The 18,786-nt window shown below is 37.4% G+C and overlaps 1 protein-coding gene across 45 annotated transcripts in view; it reads right to left on the bottom strand.

The window, feature by feature from the left end:
* The window catches only part of LOC134531020 (CUGBP Elav-like family member 1), a 1,002,129-nt gene that overhangs the window by 286,687 nt on the left and 696,656 nt on the right, over positions 1 to 18,786 (bottom strand). For all 45 annotated transcript variants that reach the window (XM_063366464.1, XM_063366463.1, XM_063366465.1 and 42 more), the window contains one exon: positions 16,729 to 16,777. In XM_063366464.1, the coding sequence (XP_063222534.1) occupies positions 16,729 to 16,777 (49 nt within the window). The remainder of the gene's footprint in view (positions 1 to 16,728; positions 16,778 to 18,786) is intronic.

Here is an 18,786-nt window from a genome sequence, read left to right as displayed (position 1 = left end):
ACTTTAATAGGTAAATGTTGCAAGACCTGTACAACCAAGTTTACAAATTATAACGAGGATGTGTCAAACTTTAGTGAGGCGTGGAACGAAGATGAAATATTAGACTAAGTTTACGCTTGAATGTGGTGAAAATGCTAATACTACAAACAGTTCATTAGATCTCACAAATGATTTGGAATTGAAGGCTACTGATTCAATGTTCTACATTAAAGAGTTGAAATTCAAAAAGGACTGCGACAAATCTAATTCCAAGGAAACACTCTCTTGAATGAAACTAGGCACTATCACTTCGTACATTTTCGTTAACATTTGGCTATTTGCACTTATTCCATTTTGAATTTCAATTACTCGGTTGTGGATTAAGATCGCATTTCCTTTTAATGCTAACAGTTTACCTGTCGTCAGCGCTACCGTAAAAGTAGCTGTATATATTAACACGTGTAAAATTAGACGGTTTCAGAGTTAAAAATGTAAAGCTCTTAAAAAGGTAAATAAGAGTTTCAATTACTTTTAAAAAATTGACCGCGTAAAACAGGCGTTTTTTTAAATTTATCTTATTTTTTTTAAGAGAGTTGGTATAAATTTATGTTATAACCAGATTGCTTATTACCGCTTTCCTGTCCATATAAAACTGCCTGGCTTGAATATTTGCGCCGTAATACTAACTGTGTAGCGACTGTGCAATAGTATTGCATCTAGATAACACTTTCCTAAATGCAACTGTAATTTCACTTTTACAAATTTAGGATTTGATTTGACATTTTAAAGAACTTAAATTTATAGTTAAAATTTGTGCAGAGATTGGGCATTTTATTTCCACACTGCCAGTTATACTAGTGACACAAAAAATAAGTGTAAAGCTTTATTTACTTTTAAAAAATCTGACAACTTCAAGAAACTTGTATTCGAGATAAAGTAGGTATGCATTTGCATGTACTTGTTTTGAAACAAAGAAAACTTGGCGTATCCTACTCGTGTTACAGCCAGGGGCGTAGCCGGTGGGGGGGGGGGATGTTAGGGGTTCAAAACCCCCCCTCCCCCAGCACCAAATTTTTAATTAATTTCTTATTCATCACTCAAACAAATTTCATATTAAAATTAATAAAATTTTTACCATTACAATATTAAAATTTAAGTACCGAAAACTGCTAAAATAGCACTATTTTACACCTTAAAATCCAAATTTTCCCGGGGGAGGACCCCCGGGCCCCCCGCTTTAATACGGGGAGGGGCCATGCTTCTTAACACCCCCCATACACAAATCCTGGCTACGCCACTGGTTACAGCGGATGTTTTCTAATGCGTCGTCATATCAGGCTACGATGCAGGTTCCATCTCTGCCGCCTGCGCAGGTCTCTACTCCGAAGAGGTTTTTCATCCCACAACAAGACAAGCGGTATATATTCACGCGCAGATAGAGATTATCATTGACGGGTTGCCAATGCTGACACCAAAATACCTACTGTCCGAGCCAAACGTCTTGGCGGCTGACCTCTCTAGTTGTGGGCCGGCTGGTTATCGTAATCTTGTCGGCTCGGGTAGCTGACATTCCAGACTTTCTTGCTGTGTATTAACTGCTACAAAAATATCGGCTGCTGATTGCTGCAAACTTTTCCTACAGTGAAATAGCTGACATCCCAGACCTTCTGTGTAATAACTGTTACAATAATATCGGCTGCTGATTGCTGCAAACGTTTCCTAAGCTAACATTCCAGACTTTCTGTATGTGTATTCTACACAAATATCCAAAGCTGATTGCTGCAAACGTTTCCTACAGTGATATAGCTGACATTCCAGACGTTCTAGCCAGGAGCTACCAACACTGAGGTAACGGTACCGATACGATTACATTAGGTAATTATATAATCGCGAGTGTTTGCAAAATTCTATTCATTTTCATACGATAATTAATAACGATAATTTTCATATTATAATTATGACTAAAATAAAAAACCACTGCTAAATAAACTTATTCAAATATATATATTTTAAATGTTATATTTATAATTTAACGAATTTAATGTTAAACCTGGATTTAGGAGCCTTATGGAAAGCCGATGCAAGCAAATTTCGAGCGTGTTTAACGAAGAGCTATGCATTGCGATGTGACAAGTTTAGGCATATAGGAGCTATTATTGGAAAAATGAGGTGAAAAGTGAGAATGAGGGGTGACGGAAATAATGGGCAGAATAAACGGGAGCGACGCCAAGAAAACGCACCGACCACGACAACGTCCGCCACGTTTAGGGTTACCAGACGTCCGGCAAAAGGAGGACATGTCCTCCTTTTTATGTATTTTTTTGCGTCCGGCCGGATTATCCTTAATGCTCCAAAATGTCCGGCATTTTTATAAAGTGAGATAATTCCTACAGTTACACTCTGAGTAAAGCGCGCGGTGCGCGCTAATGCGCTGTCCGCAGAGTCACCCCACTAGTAAGTAGTTCTTTGACAGCTTGACATGTAGCAGCACATGCAGAAGCACGTGTTTTTAATATGCTGTATATGCGTAGATTGTTTGATTCTTTATACTGAAACTGTATTAAATGCCAAAACATTGTAAGATATCGTACTCCATTGTAATTAAATCATGGCTTTTTTTTTTTAAAAAAAATATATATATTGTCCTCCTTTTTAGTGAAATGTCCTCCTTTTCTGTTATCAGTGTCTGGTAACCCTAGCCACGTTCCCACGTGCGAACCGTCCGTGCTCGATGCCGCCCGCAAGGCACCCGCTCACCCGGAGACAGCGAGCTGGAAGTGCTGCACCATATCATCTCACTTCGCCTGCCGACTGTCTGCAGTTCCGTCATTATTATTATTTCACAAAAACATGACCAGATGAGCCCAGTTACGAATGCACGCAATTTAATATTTCGCATAGATCTGAGAGTAGTTAATATCTTAATAGGTAGATTCTTTTTTACTCTTTGGATATATCTTTCACCAACCCTAGAGTAACTAACTTGTCCATTGAAATGTTACATTTTTTAGGCCTTACCTTGCGTTTTTTAGAGGACGCAATTTTATTTTTTTTATGTGTAGGGGGGGTCATTGTAAAGCTAAAACCAAGTTTGTGGGGTCGCCACCCTTGTCTCACGGCCGCCATCTTGAAAATAGGGGTTGAAATGGTTTTTACGATATATCTCTTAGACTATTTATTTGATAAAAAAATTTGTTAACATTTTTTGTTGAAAATTAAATTCTCTACAACTTTGGTCCAGTAACGTTTTGTCGTATAACTATAAATAAAAAAGTTATAAGCGAAAATATTCAGAAATTCGAGGAAAAAAATTATATTTTTCGATATAACTTTTTTTTATCATTTTACGAAAAAATGATATCTGACCATTTTTGTAGATCGTGTTTTGAGGAACAACTTTTATTCGAATCATTTTTTCATTAAGTCAATAGCTAAGGTTTTACAGCGCTCCGAAGTGAGTACTATTTTTCAGTACTCTTAAATATACCTATATTATACGTGTGTACTAATAATATGTCATCAGTTATTGTTTTTTTAATTTTGTTATTATAACATTTTTAATTACAAATTTTGCAATATTATTAATCATTAATTATTGACTCTTTTTCACTCCATAACAGGATTTAACAATTATTGATTTATAAAATAATTTTAAATCTGATGGCCGTTACCGAGAATACTGTTCAGATAGAAAATACCCAAGTGACCAAGGATATAACTACAAAATACGTCAAATATGTACAATAACACTTCGGGCTCTCTGCAATCATTGTGTTTGACGGTTACTCAGACGACCCTGATGTCGCAGGAACAAAGTCTTGGGAACGTTTGCGCCTCACGAAAAAACACCAGTCGACAGAAGTAAAATTTGACAAGAACACCATACCGACATTATCACAAGAGAAATGTCTTGGTAATGAGAAGAACAAATCTAACTTTATTATACTTCTTAAAACTGTATTCTCGGAAATGGGTTTCACTGTTGACCAAGCAGAATCAGACGCAGACGCTCTTATCGTTCGCACTGCTCTTGCTGCATCTCCATTATTTAATACCGTTACTATTGTAGCTGAAGATATTGTCATACTGATATTGCTCACAGCACTTGGCAGAGAACAAGCAAATGTATTTTTTTTAAAACCATCAAAAGGACGAACAGCAGAACAATTATATTGTGCGTCAGGTTTTATGTACGGAAATGTCATTGCGGATAACTTGCTGTTTCTTCATGCTTTTTCCGGATGTGACACAACTTCAGCTCCTTACAATATCGGTAAAATGAAATTTGTGAAAAACCTGGAAAAACATTTAGAGTTTGCAAGTGGAACGGCTTTGTTTCTCAACAAGAGAGTTGATCCTGCTTTGCTCACTGTAATTGGTGAACGTTTTTTTTATCTCTTTATACGGTGGTAATAAAGATGATAATTCTCTTGACAGGCTAAGATACAAACAATTCGCAAAGGCAGTGACATAAAGTACATTTAACTTATCTTCTCTTCCTCCAACACAAGACACAGCTCGCTTTCATACTTTCCGAGTCTACCATCAGGTCCAGTCGTGGCTTGGTAATTATAATGATCCTGAAGACTGGGGCTGGAAAAAATGTGGAAAATTATTGATGCCAGTGCAGAACTCTAAACCTCCAGCACCCCCTGAGCTTCTAAAATTGATCTTTTGCAAATGCAAAGGAAACTGTGGAGCGATGTGTGGATGTCGAAAAGCAGGGCTGAAATGTTCTGCAGTGGCTTCCATTGTTCTGGAGAGACTTGCAGCAACTTAATGGAACTCTCAGAATTAATAAATGAAAATGACTTTGATGATGAACCGCCGACATTAACACCCCTTCCTTCTCCAGTTCTCCCACTGGTATTTAATTCAGAAAGCCGATCAGATGCTGAGCCGCAGCCTGGTCCATCGAAACGACTGAGGACGGAGTAGTTCTAATTTAGAAAATCACCGTGGATTATGCCTATTGGGGATACCACGTAAAAAAAAAAACGCGCCTCTAGACTCTACCTCGTGGGTGGTGGGGAAGAGAGTCAATAATTAATTATTAATAATATTGCAAAATTTGTAATTTAAAAAGTTATAATAACAAAATAAAATAAAAACAATAAATGATGACATATTATTAGTACACACGTATAATATAGGTATATTTAAGAGTACTGAAAAATAGTACTCACTTCGGAGCGCTGTAAAACCTTAGCTATTGACTTAATGAAAAAATGATTCGAATAAAAGTTGTTCCTCAAAACACGATCTACAAAAATGGTCAGATATCATTTTTTCGTAAAATGATAAAAAAAAGTTATATCGAAAAATATAATTTTTTTTTTTAGAATTTCTGAAGATTTTCTCTTATAACTTTTTTATTTATAGTTCTATGACAAAAAGTTACTGGACCAAAGTTGTAGAGAATTTAATTTGCAACAAAAAAAATGTTAACAAATCTTTTTATCAAATAAATAGTTTAAGAGATATATCGTAAAAACCATTTCAACCTATATTTTCAAGATGGCGGCCGTGGGACAAGGGTGGCGACCCCACAAACTTGGTTTTAGCTTTAAACTGACCCCCCCCCCCCCCCCTACACATCAAAAAAATAAAATACCGTCCTCTAAAAAACGCAACCCCAAATGTAACTTTTCAATGGACTAAACGGCTCTTGCAGCCGATTAGAAAAAAAAGAAATGTTCAAGTACCCATTTGTTTCTCCCTTCAGCTATACAGCTGTGCAAGTCATTATTTATTATTTCATCTCCACTCTGTGAATCACATTATAGCCGCGCAACCATTGCACGCTCGCTATGACAGAATGTTAACTAACAAAGCGTAAACAAAGTTTTTGCAGCGGCTTTACATCGCGCGAGCAAGCGTTCTTCTCTTCCCCCCCCCCCCCCCCCAACTTACTCTATTACAAGAGTCAATACCCCACGCCTTCGCAGACAATACAATTCCAATGTAATGGTAAAATGTTGAACTAAATATAAAAGAGGAGTTTTGTTATTTATTTAAGATGGCGAGTGGGAAAAAAAACTGTGCCCCAAATTTTGCAGCAACGATGGAACATGTTTATGTATTTGTATGGAGGTTAATAACGATAAAATGAATTAACCGTCTATCAGAAATGTGGCATGCAAGAACTAAATCACCTAAAATTAAAAAAATCAAATGTTGTTAAAACAGTGAAAACTTTAACATTTCTTAATAATATCTTCTTTTCCATCATAACTAAGCATTAAAAATTTTCAATATCTAATTTATAATAGTGTGTTAGGTTTGAACATGTTTACATTGTATAAATGGAGATAACAGTTTAAAGTTTAAACCATTTTATCCTAATATACTTCAGATACATTAAAGGATCACTTACATTCCTTAACGTTTAAAAACGTGTGTGGTTTTTTTTTACGTTTAATACCCATTACTTTAAAAAAATATTTTTATCCTTTAATCAACGTGAACCGTTAGTTTAGCCATTAAATTAAAGAACCAAAAATAGTAACTTTTGGGAATCGATGGAGTCCTGTACCTCAGCGGTGAGTGCTGACGTGTGCATTAGTGGCGAACAGCCCGTGGCTGGCGGAGCGGAGCACACAGCCGCGCGACCTTCGCCAGAGACCAGCGTCGTCTCATCTCGCGTCACGTGTTTGCAGTGATAACGAACCTCTCATAATTCTTGTCGTCCATCTCCTGCTATCTTCCCCCTCCTTGCCCGAGGTTGTCCCCGCCGACGCAGTGTTGCCAGGCGTAACCGAATTACTGTGTCTGTACCCAAGTATCCGATAAGACCCGCTCAGATACGCAAATGTACCCGAATTTCGCGCAACGAAAATACGTGCCACATAATATGAATTCAATCGATATTTTTGCGCTCATAAAACCCATTAAAGGCTATAATTGATCTTTTTAAATTCATTTATTTATTTCGCCATAAACTGAACACGTTTATAATCTTGTGTTTAAGTAAAAATACAACACATGTACATATGTGTAAAATTACACTAACATTGGCGGACACTGCTGCCGCATACATTTTGTGTGAAATTACACAACTATTCACAGAGTATCGTTCAGCTTGTTTGCCTCTCACATTTACTCTTGAAGTAGAGCTAACTGCACTTGTGCAAAGATTTTGCATCATTGCGAGGTTCCGCTTAGCCGTAAAAGAATCAGTGTAACGTTTTACAACAGAGACGTTATAGTGATGGGGGAAAAGGTGATTTGGGTGGGGGAATCAAATGGTTAAGAGAGGAGGGGGAGACAGATAATTTTTTCATTTTTTTCGTCAACAAATAAATGCAAATTAAGATATTCCAAAATAGTACTACATGGGAAATCCCCAAATTACTTGAGGAATTTTGAGTATTTTTCACTTTCGTTGAGCTAGAGTTACACTGTAAAATCAGTACAACCCTGGTTGTTTGAAACACGAGAAGGTTTGTAGGTTGGTCTTATTGTGCATCAGCGATGCAGTTGGGTGAAAGCTAACTTCGGTGTGGGATGGATGTGTGCGGTGTTTTTAAATGTAACTAAATTAAGCTTGTAAGCCACTCCACAAATTAGCCTAACAGATTAAAATTGAAGGCCTTGGCCAAACAAAGATTAATAAAATAACATTTATAATGTTTCTATAATCACTCTGCAGTTTTCTTGGAAAAAATTTCTTTAAAATTGAATTTCATCAAGCAAGTTTAAAAAAATTTCTTCTCGGTAAGCTTCCTAAAACCTTCTCTCTTTTATTATGACTTCTTCCTTTGACGACCTGGGGGTGATCGGGCAAGACCGGGGAAAAAAAAGGAGGGAGTGGTAGAGAGGAATAAGCAACTTAGTTTTAAGATTAAATGAGTTTTAAAAAGAACAATAAGTTATTTTTATAACAAACCAATAAGCCTAATTTCAGAGACACTAATTATTTTCTCCAGTAATTTGAATTCTTATGCACTTTGTTAAAATGAGTTTTTGTATTTTAATCTCAGTAACTGTTTTTATGAACACATTATCGCAATTATTTGAACAATCGATCCTTGGCTCTATAGAAAGTGAGTTTATTTAAAATGTGCTCGAATTATACCACTGCACCGTCACAGAAATGATAACGAATACGGTGTAAATTAAGTTCAAGTAGGAGCTACACGATCACCAACATAGATGTTTGCTGAAACCATCATATTTAATTACTCTAATTATTATAATTATCGTGTGTTTGGCCAGTGTAGTTCTGAAGTCACTGATCTTCGCAGAGTGCTGCATCGAACAGATTGCAGCGCAGTTGAAACTCCGTCAGTGCGAACTGCGAAGTCCCCGCAGAGCTCGGTCATCTGGCCAACTGTGTTGCCCGACTAGTGTGTTCGATCCTCTTGTTTCTAATTCCTGGATTTTAGGATTGTGCGAAGACAATCCCGGGATTTCGGATGGAAAATAACATACCAGAAGAATGTAAACATCCGTTTTTCCATTATAATCTTACCAATAAAGTAATTATATGTCCTTACATTATAGTCATCCATGAATAATCAGACTTGAATTCACCAATAACAATAGTTTTTCAACAAAAATCAACGAGATCTCATTAAATTTAAATAAACTAACAATCTTATGCGTAATTAACAAACTAAACAAGCGGTGACTTACGGTATTTGAAAATTTAATTTAAAAGAGAAACAGAGGTATAATCATGAAAAACGGGAGGTAAACATTTTTCAATTTTTTTTTACAGAACGTAACACTATAACAAAAAAGAAACCATGAACTGCAACATAATATTGCCTGTTTATTGTTCACACTCGTAAATAATAATAAAATGACTTTCAAGTGTAGTACACAACCATTATTTTACGTAATTTATGCTAATTAACAAAAAATCGAACAAACAATACTACTCACGAGAAGCAAAGCACAGCTTTTTTAACACCTTTTCACTCATAACGTCACAACTCTCACAACTCACGACTCCTCTGTTTGCCGGTGCAAACGTAAATAAAATCAGCTGTTAAAACAAGATGGCGACAAGAGTCAAAGTGACGGTGACGGATAAAATGAGTGCCCTTAGTTCGGAATTTTTTCTTTAAATGAATACAGGCAGCTGTGAGCTCTTATTGGCCAGACCGTCACCCCCTCCCACGAATGTGCGTGCCAGAGGGAGGGCGGAGGTCCGCTCAGCTGGGCATCCCGTTACCATCCGCCTGTAAGTTGACAACCCAGCCGTGCACGCTGTAAGCAGATAGCTTCCTGCTTGCAGCCACTATCAGCCGACTGGAAATTCAGACACCGCTTATCGAAGCGGGGAAAGGGGAAACTCTCCTCTACGACAATCTTAGCGCCATGATTGCCTGTCAACAGCTTTCTTGTTTTAATCAAGTAACGCACAGCGATTATCAATAATTGAAAGGTGGTTAAAGTGCGAGATATTATAAACGCATCAGGAACAAGGTTTAGAAATTTTTTAATTTTATGTGGTGTTAAAAATGCATTGAAAGGGTAGAACAATTTCAGCAATATCTTGAGAAACTACGTGATAGTTTCGATGATTTCTAGTGCAAAATTGAGGATAATTTGGTAGCTTGACAGAAGATAGTCAGCCCAAAAAAAGAATAGATAGATAACATTTCAGATGACAAGAATACTTGTTACAGACGATTATATTTTGAAATCATAGACACAATTAAAGAAAAAATAAGTCAAAGATTTGGTGATATTGGCAGTCTCTTCTTCATTGGTTTTCTCAATTTCATTGAGTTTTCTGTTTATTCACGATCATTACTCGAAAAAACTATTCCAGTCCTTAAAATTTTCTTATGGACAATTCTTCGATTTTTCCAGACTGAGAAGCGAACTTTCTGTGGTTTGTTCTTAAAAATAATTTCACAAGAACATCGTGGCCGAGTTACATAAATATTTGTACTTGAATGATTTGCACGAAACTCTTCCCGAAGCATAGAAACTTATTTGTTTGGTGTTGACGATTCCCCCCACTAGTTCATCTGCAGAAAGATCCTTCTGTCCTGAAGAGAATAAAATATACAGGTATTTCTGTAACTCTCAAGGGAAATAGCGGGTCTCAGCATTGTCTTTGTTATCAATTTAAAAAAAAGGTATTGCAAGACCTAACAAAAAATAATACGATTTACGACGATGTGATCAACATGTTTGCGAAGCAGGGCCGTCGAAATCAGCTTATGTATAAGTAGTGACTGAACACTTGGGTTACGTTTGGTATTTTTTTAACTAAAAACATTAGTGCATAGCTTTCCTCTCATGACACAGAGAATAAAATTAAGTTCATGAGCGTCGTCCATCTTGGCGGAGCGAGTCACCACCAGTACCAGGCTCATCAAATCTGAGGGTGAATTTAATCTACTAAGGCAGGGATTTACACCCACTCGTGATAAATGAGTAAATAAACATTATAAACATTTTACTAAAACAAAACTCTCTATTCCTTAGGCATGTTAGTTTTCTGAACTGTCTCATAGTAGTAAGTTCGTAATGATTTAGTAATTTAAGTTAAAATGGTTTAATGTATTGCTTACACATGCAATCAACCCACGCCTCACCACTGGCCGCGAGAGAAAAAAAAGCAATACTCGCTTATGCGCTTATCTAAGAATGGTTGAGTTACTCTAATTTTTACCTTGAACCAACACTCTACAACGCTTACAGTTGGTACTATTAAGATTTATAACTGGGACTTTTTTTAATAGACATTCTGTATATCCAGTGAACGACTGTTATGTAAAGAAACGAGAGAGACCAGTAAGTAGATCACCAATTACGTAAAGACAATAAAGAGTCAAATAAAAGTAGCCCGTTAGAAACATCGAGAAAGTGAATCCAATGAAACAGTTACACACCGTAGGTGATATGCCAAAATCAAAATGAATTCAATGAAAGAGGATAAGATAAGTAGATGGTGAGACAGCAATGGTTATTTTGTTTTGCGCTCATAAAACCCTTTTAGAAGCTAGAATTGATCTCTTGAAACTCATTTATATTATTTCGCCACAAACTGAAGTTAACACTGGCATGTTCATTTGTAAAAATTATTGCTTATTTTATTTCTGGAGATGTTTATTTTGACTAGAAGGTAATGACGCATTATATTGATTTCTGAATGGGTTATTCATTATTTAATTATAAATAATATAAATATGCTCATCACTAATTTATGACACACTCGCAGATGCGCAGACTCGCAGATGCGCAGACTCGTAGATGCGCAGACTCGCAGATGCGCAGACTCGCAGATGCGCAGACTCGCAGATGCGCAGACTCGCAGACAGACTCACTGACTGATTCTGTAACGCTGTTTGAATTTTTTTCATATGCTTCCAGTGTAACACATTCATTGCTATTTGTGCTAACATGTTCTCCTAGCATTGCTGCCGAGTTCATGGTGCAAATATAATATGCATGGGAGACATAGCGTCATATTTTAACGAGGGCGATAATTCAAGCATTTTGTTTCAGTGATAAAGTAACGAGCCGTGGCTTAGTTTGACACGTTTAGGCCGCTGACGAATCTCAGTGTACAAATGTACACAACTGTATGTGGCTTTGTCACGATCAATACTTGGAAGTCAAGTGCAAGTGTGTATTGAATCGAATCTATAGCAAGGAAGATTGCTGAATGACCAGGCACAAATAACACGCAATGTAGCTTTACAAGAGTTCTTCATTAAAAAAAAGATTTAAAAAAAAAATTATCATTTCATATAAAAACATCAGAAAAAATTTTCATTTGCACATTATTAAAAAGTTTTTATTAAATATTTAGTGTACATTAATTAAATGATATAGATTTTTCAACTGGCACATTATAACTAACTAGTGTGAAATATCGTTATAAAACTATAAGCTCCCTTTGATTGTTTTATTAAAAGTAAATAGTTAAAAAAAAAAACAAGATTAAAGCTACAAACGAAAGACCTTCTTGTTTAAACTTGTACGCTACGCTACGCTACGCTACGCAACGCGCAGACAGAGCAGACCTGCTGTTGTTCTCGACAGCACTCGCCGGCCTCCAAACTCCCCCGGTTAGCGATGGGGCCGATGTTTGTAATGCCATGCTTCTGTACGTGGAGAAGCTTATGCCATCCATACGCGCATCCTTGAACTTCTCTGTCTCCCCTCTTCACCCCACTCCGCCCTCTCTACGTCTCGGAAGCTACCTAGGGAGCAAGCTCGCGAGGGAAATTATTTTTGTCGAATGTCTGGTGTAATGGCACCATGTAGTCCCGTCAGTAGTTCCCACATTATCTGATATACACGTGTAGTGAAGCGGCGTCTGCTCTCTGTGGTCTGGAAGAGTTTTCTAAAATTGTTTAAGTCGACGTGCATGATTGATCTAACCCCGGAACAACAAATGGTTTTAACACTGTTTCACGGTCAGTGTCTATTTTGTATTTTTGAAGTCTTACTTCTTTATGCGCGTTATGAAAAAAAGCGTGAATTTTTACGATAAGCAATTAAAAAAGGCTACATACAAATACAAATTATATATGTGCTTCTTAAATCTTATAATTCAGTGATAAATTTGAATACTGATCCAATTAATTAAAAAAATTTATTTATAGTTAATATTAGTGATATAAAATTGTGTTTATAAACTTTTTCATGTGTATTTATATAAGCGGGGTTATGTTCCCGTATCCATTATAATTTATAAATTACATTTATCACTACATAGTATAAAACAAAGTCGCTTCCCGCTGTCTTTCTGTCCCTATGTATGCTTATATCTTTAAAACTACGCAACGGATTTTGAAGCGGTTTTTTTATAGAGTGATTCAAGAGGAAGGTTCATATGTATAATACATGCATAATATAGTATAGAAACACTGATTACTTTAGAGGTTTCTAATGTGATGTCGTAAATAAACACATTTTTTTTTTGCGCTTACATTGCAAACGCTGGCTGAACCCTACGAGATAGATCATGTCGTTGATAATTGTTGATTATCTTTTGTTTTTAATCAAACGAATAGTAAGTAAAATATATAGTTGAGGTATTACGGTTGTATTGCACTGCACCCGTGCGAAGCCGGGGCGAGTCGCTAGTATTTCATAAATAATTAAAATTATAAATTAGAATAAACATTCAGCCGGTTTATTAACATTATTAAATTTATCTCGATTATTTTACTATTTTATATAATTAATTTTATATATGTTTATATCAATATTGAATACTGAATATTTAAAATTTTCAATTTGATTGAATTTTTATTTTACCAACCGTATTTATATCACTCCAGTCTATTTTTTATATTAATTATTTGCATACCAAATCAAGTTAGTTTTTTTTATTGCGCCAAGTAAGCATAACTTCTAACGCGAGAACTTAAAAACACGAACCTCTTTTTTTTTTTTTTACCACTGCCCGTTATTTTAGCAGTGGGTACAAGTATCTAACTCTGCAAGTTCAATTCCCTAGTTCTTTTTCTGAATTCCCATTAGTGTCTCATCAGTTTCATAGCGACGCAGTCCTGGTTAACTTACGCGCCTTCCCGCTGTTCAAGATAAGGATATCTTACATACTTTAAACTTCAATACCTACCGTAAACAATCACTGAAATCTGATGAATTCTAGGAATATCTTTACAATCATGCACCACGACGAGGTTAATGTTCATGGCAATATAATAATCCTGAATACAGTTTGTTAAAGGTGCAGCCATGTTTATTTGAAAACTAAAAAAAATAAAAGTATTCTATAAAATGTCAGCTTTCAGCTCAAGTATTATTTAATTCATGTGTATTTTAAACTACGTAATATTTAACGTTGAAACTTTAAAAGCCAGTGCAATATTTTTACATGATACATTTCATTGTTTGTTTGGTAATAAACATAAACAGAAGCAACTAGATTCACGAAGAGGTTCTGGTGGAACCCATGTAAGAATGACCGAGTATCTTACATTTTTATCGACGTTGCTTCTCCCCCTCTGAGGAAAGTATGTAATTGTTTTAAAAACGCACAATAATGCTGCACATGGTGCATAAACGAAGACAAGGTCGCGAGTCAGGGAACTCAGGCAGGGACTTGAACAGGGGGAGGTGTGTGGGGTCCGGACCCTCCGTTCCAGAATTTCAAAAGAAAAAGAAAACAAGCGAAGTCACAATAAGAAAATTACAGCAACTTGGCTACATAAGGTTACAGAGAGATTATTTTAAAATAATTAAGTGTAATCATTTGCGGGCTACAACAATGTGTTGCCTCCTTTTTATAGTCCGACATGCCTCATACACGGAGGACGTAAGAATTGTTTCCATGTGGTATATATTTAATGCAGGTTTGCACACGCGTTACTGTAAGCAATTCTCTTCTTATCCATACTTGAAATCAAACGATTTACTTAAGAACAAATTAAAAAATCTAAACATAAATAGTTCAGTATTTATTGCAAAGCAAAATCATTACTTAAATTTATACGTGTGACACTGGAGTCCTAAAAGTATTTTATTCCCTGGGAATTTTGTGTCAAAATGAATTTTCTCTTAAAATAAAAATATAAAGGAAACTCGTAAGAGTTGTTATGACGCTTGTACTCGACCCCCTCCCTGGCTACGGCACTGATGCAGGCAGTTCACATGTGGGCTGTCCTGGCGAGCGCCCGCGAGAGTTGCGACCAGGATTCCCGGCTCTGACGAGAACTGCTCGACGTGAGATGCTCTGCTCAAACAAGTCATGCGATGTGAAAATAACTTCAGTCATTTCTCATGTTTTATTTGTAAAACACATGCAAATTATGAAATGCAAGAATTGTATCTCAAAAACCTAAATTTTAAACATTTTATCATTACATTACGTAACAATTTAATATTTTTTCGGTTATGTTCATTACATAAAAGTAAAAAAGGAATCATTTATGTTCTAGTTTCCAGTAATTCTCTCTCTCTCTCTCTCTCTCTCTCTCTCTCTCTCTCTCTCTCTCTCTCTCTACAAAAATGGTTAATTTGCGTTCAACGCATTATTTTGCCTCCTTCGTCACTTTGTTGTGGTTTTTTTTCGAAGTGACAGTACTATTCGTAAAATTATATTTGTATTAGAAGATCGATATTGAATGTATTAAGTCACGCAGGGTGTTTTCAAATTGCGAGGCATAAATTCGGTGGGTGGCAGGGAATGTCAAAAAGAGCAGATTGTTGTTGTTGTTGTTGTTGTTGTTGTTGTTAAACAAGTGTCCTGTAACGCAACCCTGCGAAGTTACAGGCGCAGGCAGTAGCGCGCTCAGTCAGGCAGCATTCCGGTGGCCGAGAGGTCGCGCGACCCCAGCGCCGTGTCACGTCATGTTCGAGCGCTCCAAGCTGAGCAGGTGACGGGCGTGGTGCACACTTCTGGGGAAGCCTACAACTCACTTAGTTTCGGTTCCCTGCAAGAATTTCCGAAGATTTCCGAAGTTTTGCGTTTTGGTATTAACGCCACTTCAGCCGCTAAATCAGAAGTTTCCAATGAAAACAAGCATGTTGTGACTAACCTAACCTAACCCTTCGATTTTTTTTATTTCAATTTTTGAGATAAATCCGAAGTTGCACGCACGTGGTAGGGAACAGAAACTACGTGAGTTGTAGGCTTCCCCACACTTCTGACGCTAGTCAAATGCACTAGCAGCCAGCAGTTGGCTTCACTACACAGTGGCTGCAGGGGCACCAAATCTGCACGATCATCCGGATGACGTGACGAGGGGGGGGGGAGGGGTTGCTCGAGATGTTTGCGCGTGGGTTTCAACCGACACAGGTCATCTCTGGATAGGGATGTTTCATGTTGTATACTGCCCATATTTGGCCTCTGCGCATACAACAAGCAGAAAACTTAAAATATATACCGAATGTTTCCAAAAAAAACAACACATTTCTGACGTTTTCATTCGTCAGACCCAACCCGCAGTCACGCCCTTGCAAGCGCCCAGCGGCCTCCATCAGCGAGAGGCTTCTAGATTCCAGGATCTACCGCCTGTGGTTGGTTGTGTTACATTTCTAGCCTCGGGCGATTGGCGCAGTGTTGTGGGTTTACTAAGTTCGGTGCTGCGACTATAGATCTAGCGAACATCAGCGGCATGGCAGACCTTACATTCGCAGAGACGGCGTGCACGTGGTTTGACAGGCGAGAGGAATAATTGTAGCAGAAGTAGCGAGCTTTTACCAAAGGCGTTGTCCCAAAAGACGTGTCAAACATGCTACACTTTTGTGAAGAAAAAAATATTCTTCGCACAACTTATGTGGCAACAATTTTTAAGCGGGTAAATTTGACTAATCACACCATAAAAAAAATTACTTAGCTAACGTAGCAACTTCTTTGCTTTAATAAAATATATTTTCAAGTAACTTGCTAAGTTAGCAAAGTATTTTTTTTTTATATAGTATAACTAGTCGAATTTACCCGATTAAAAGTTTTTGCCACACGAGTCTTCCAAATAATTTTATTACCCTAAAATATAGCATGATTTGTTTTATTTTTAATATTTATCGATAGTAGGGCTATGATTGCGTGTAAACATTTAAGTCAACTTCTAATTTAAAACCTTCTAAAAAAAAAGCTTGTTATTCGAAAACGACACTTTCTGAATTTTTTTATTCATACTTGTAATTTACTTACCTATCAACTGTTCTAGGAGTAACGTTGCGTTATGGAACATACTGCAAATTTTCTGACATACTTGCTGTACCCTGGCGAATTGTTAGAAGAAAGCATCGGTTTTATTTTGCAAACATTTGTGGATAATTTATATTGCATCAGTTACTCACCGTTCCTGTTCTCGCTGTCGGCAGGCTTCATCTGGATCGGATGGTGCATCTGCAACAGAGAGACGCAATTCCATTTGTCAATGCACTTGTCGTGCCAGAAGCAGTCCTGCTCAATCGCACAGTTCTCAAACAGCAACGCTGTATTACGCTTACAAGTATGATATAGTATAATTGTACGTGTAATGGCATTCGTCTAAAATTACATTCCACAGTAGTTTTAGTAGGGTACTACAAGTAATCAACATTAAAAAAAATGTTTTGTGTTAGATTTAATACAATTTCTTTGACATACACCATTGTAGTTTTGCACTGTTTGTCGTGTGAAAAATTCATAAATGCAAAATAAGAAATAAAAATGAAAAACACATAGAAAAGAAGCCTAAACAAGTATTACGGACAATATCACGACGACAGAACAGACCAACACATTCAAACTTTATCAGACAGAACAAGAATTCCGTGAAAGGAATTTAGTCATGAAAAAAATAACAGCACAGACGAACACAGTGGGCTAACAACGACGAGACATGAAACACAGACAACACAGTGCAAAACTGCAATGGCGTATATACAAGAAATTGTATTAACATGAATCATTCGAAGAACGTATTGCATTAGGTTAGATAACTAGCACGTATCCAAAGAGAAAACATTCGTGCACAAGTGAGAATGTTACGAGAGACAATTGCACGGAGCTAAATCTCACAAATTCGCCCAGGAATTTTATAAGTCCATCAATGTTTTACATTGATTTGTTTTAGTGAGACGGGTTCTAATTTTCTCGCTACAATGTTCGAAATTACAGTAAATTTACGGTCATTTCAACGAAAAATTCGTCTAAAATAAACGAATAGTTCTTCGTAGTTTCAGATAACCGTATCCCCGTATACAATACGGCGTATTTAAACTTCAGAGCGCTGTTTTCCGTAGTAAAGACGGTAAACACACACGTGGATTACACAAGAGTGTTCTTGCAAGTAGTCATAACAAGTATTTGAAGTTTTGCTGATAAAAACAAGATTATTCTGGTGGTTTCATGCTCAATATAAGTCAACTTGATGCCCGCAAATTTACGAGAATAACGGCACATCCACACGAATAACCCTGGATAATTTGGACTGTCTGCGGGTAAAAAGGTAACAAGTCAAGAATTCACTTTTTGCAGGAGAAACAAAAAAGTCTTAGATAAAAATTGAATTTAAATACTTAAATTTTTCTTGCATTATTCTTTTATTTACCAACATAGTTGCCAATGATTAAAAATGCGTTACATATTCTAAGTATACTTAAGAGTTTATTGCTGGAATAAACTAGGAATCACCAAAATGTGACTTGTTACCTTTTACCCGGAGACCGACCATTTGTAACAGGCGTTCTTCGTAACTTTAAGGTGAAAAATGTTAACAGTGTATGTTGTGCCTCGCAGCGAGCAGCTACTGTCTCGCGCAGTGCAGTCGACCCCGAGGAACCGCGCGCACACGGAGCTAGGGCGGAGTCTCACGACGCGTCACATGGCACTCAGGGGACCTGCCCCCCTTCCCCCTTTGCCAACAACCCCCGCCAGACGCGTGTGACGAGCCTGCGTGACTCACGGACAGCTGCGTGGAGTAAACACCGCGTGGCTGCGTGACTGCGTGCAGCACCTCTCAGTAAAAAAAAAAAAACGTTCCGTATAATTTCAAGCAATGTGCGCCCACGCTGTGACGGTGAGCTGTGCACATCATATACTCTAATTAATCAAGTGTCTAGTATGCGAGTTTGTCTGCTTTTCTTTCCTTCTCTAGTTTCAGCTGCTGACTGGCAGCGGAGTTGGGTACGCCCCTGCTCATAAATCCGGCAATGGATACTGAATATGCAAGCGGACCACGCGTCCAAGATGCCAACACCCCCCCCCTCCCCCCCATCATGGTAGACTCTCTTCCACTATGTCAAACACTTCATCCAGACCATCCTCTGCATCCTGTATACTCCTACGCTATTAATGCATGCCCACGCATCCCGCATATCTGTGCCCAGGGTTTGCCATGTGTCTGTGCAGGTTTTACCTGGGCCCAACTT

Source organism: Bacillus rossius, chromosome 3, assembly GCF_032445375.1.
Source record: "Bacillus rossius redtenbacheri isolate Brsri chromosome 3, Brsri_v3, whole genome shotgun sequence".
NCBI lineage: Eukaryota > Metazoa > Arthropoda > Insecta > Phasmatodea > Bacillidae > Bacillus > Bacillus rossius.
The sequence above is the reverse complement of the archived record's forward strand: the minus strand, read 5'-3'. Positions and strand labels throughout refer to the sequence as shown.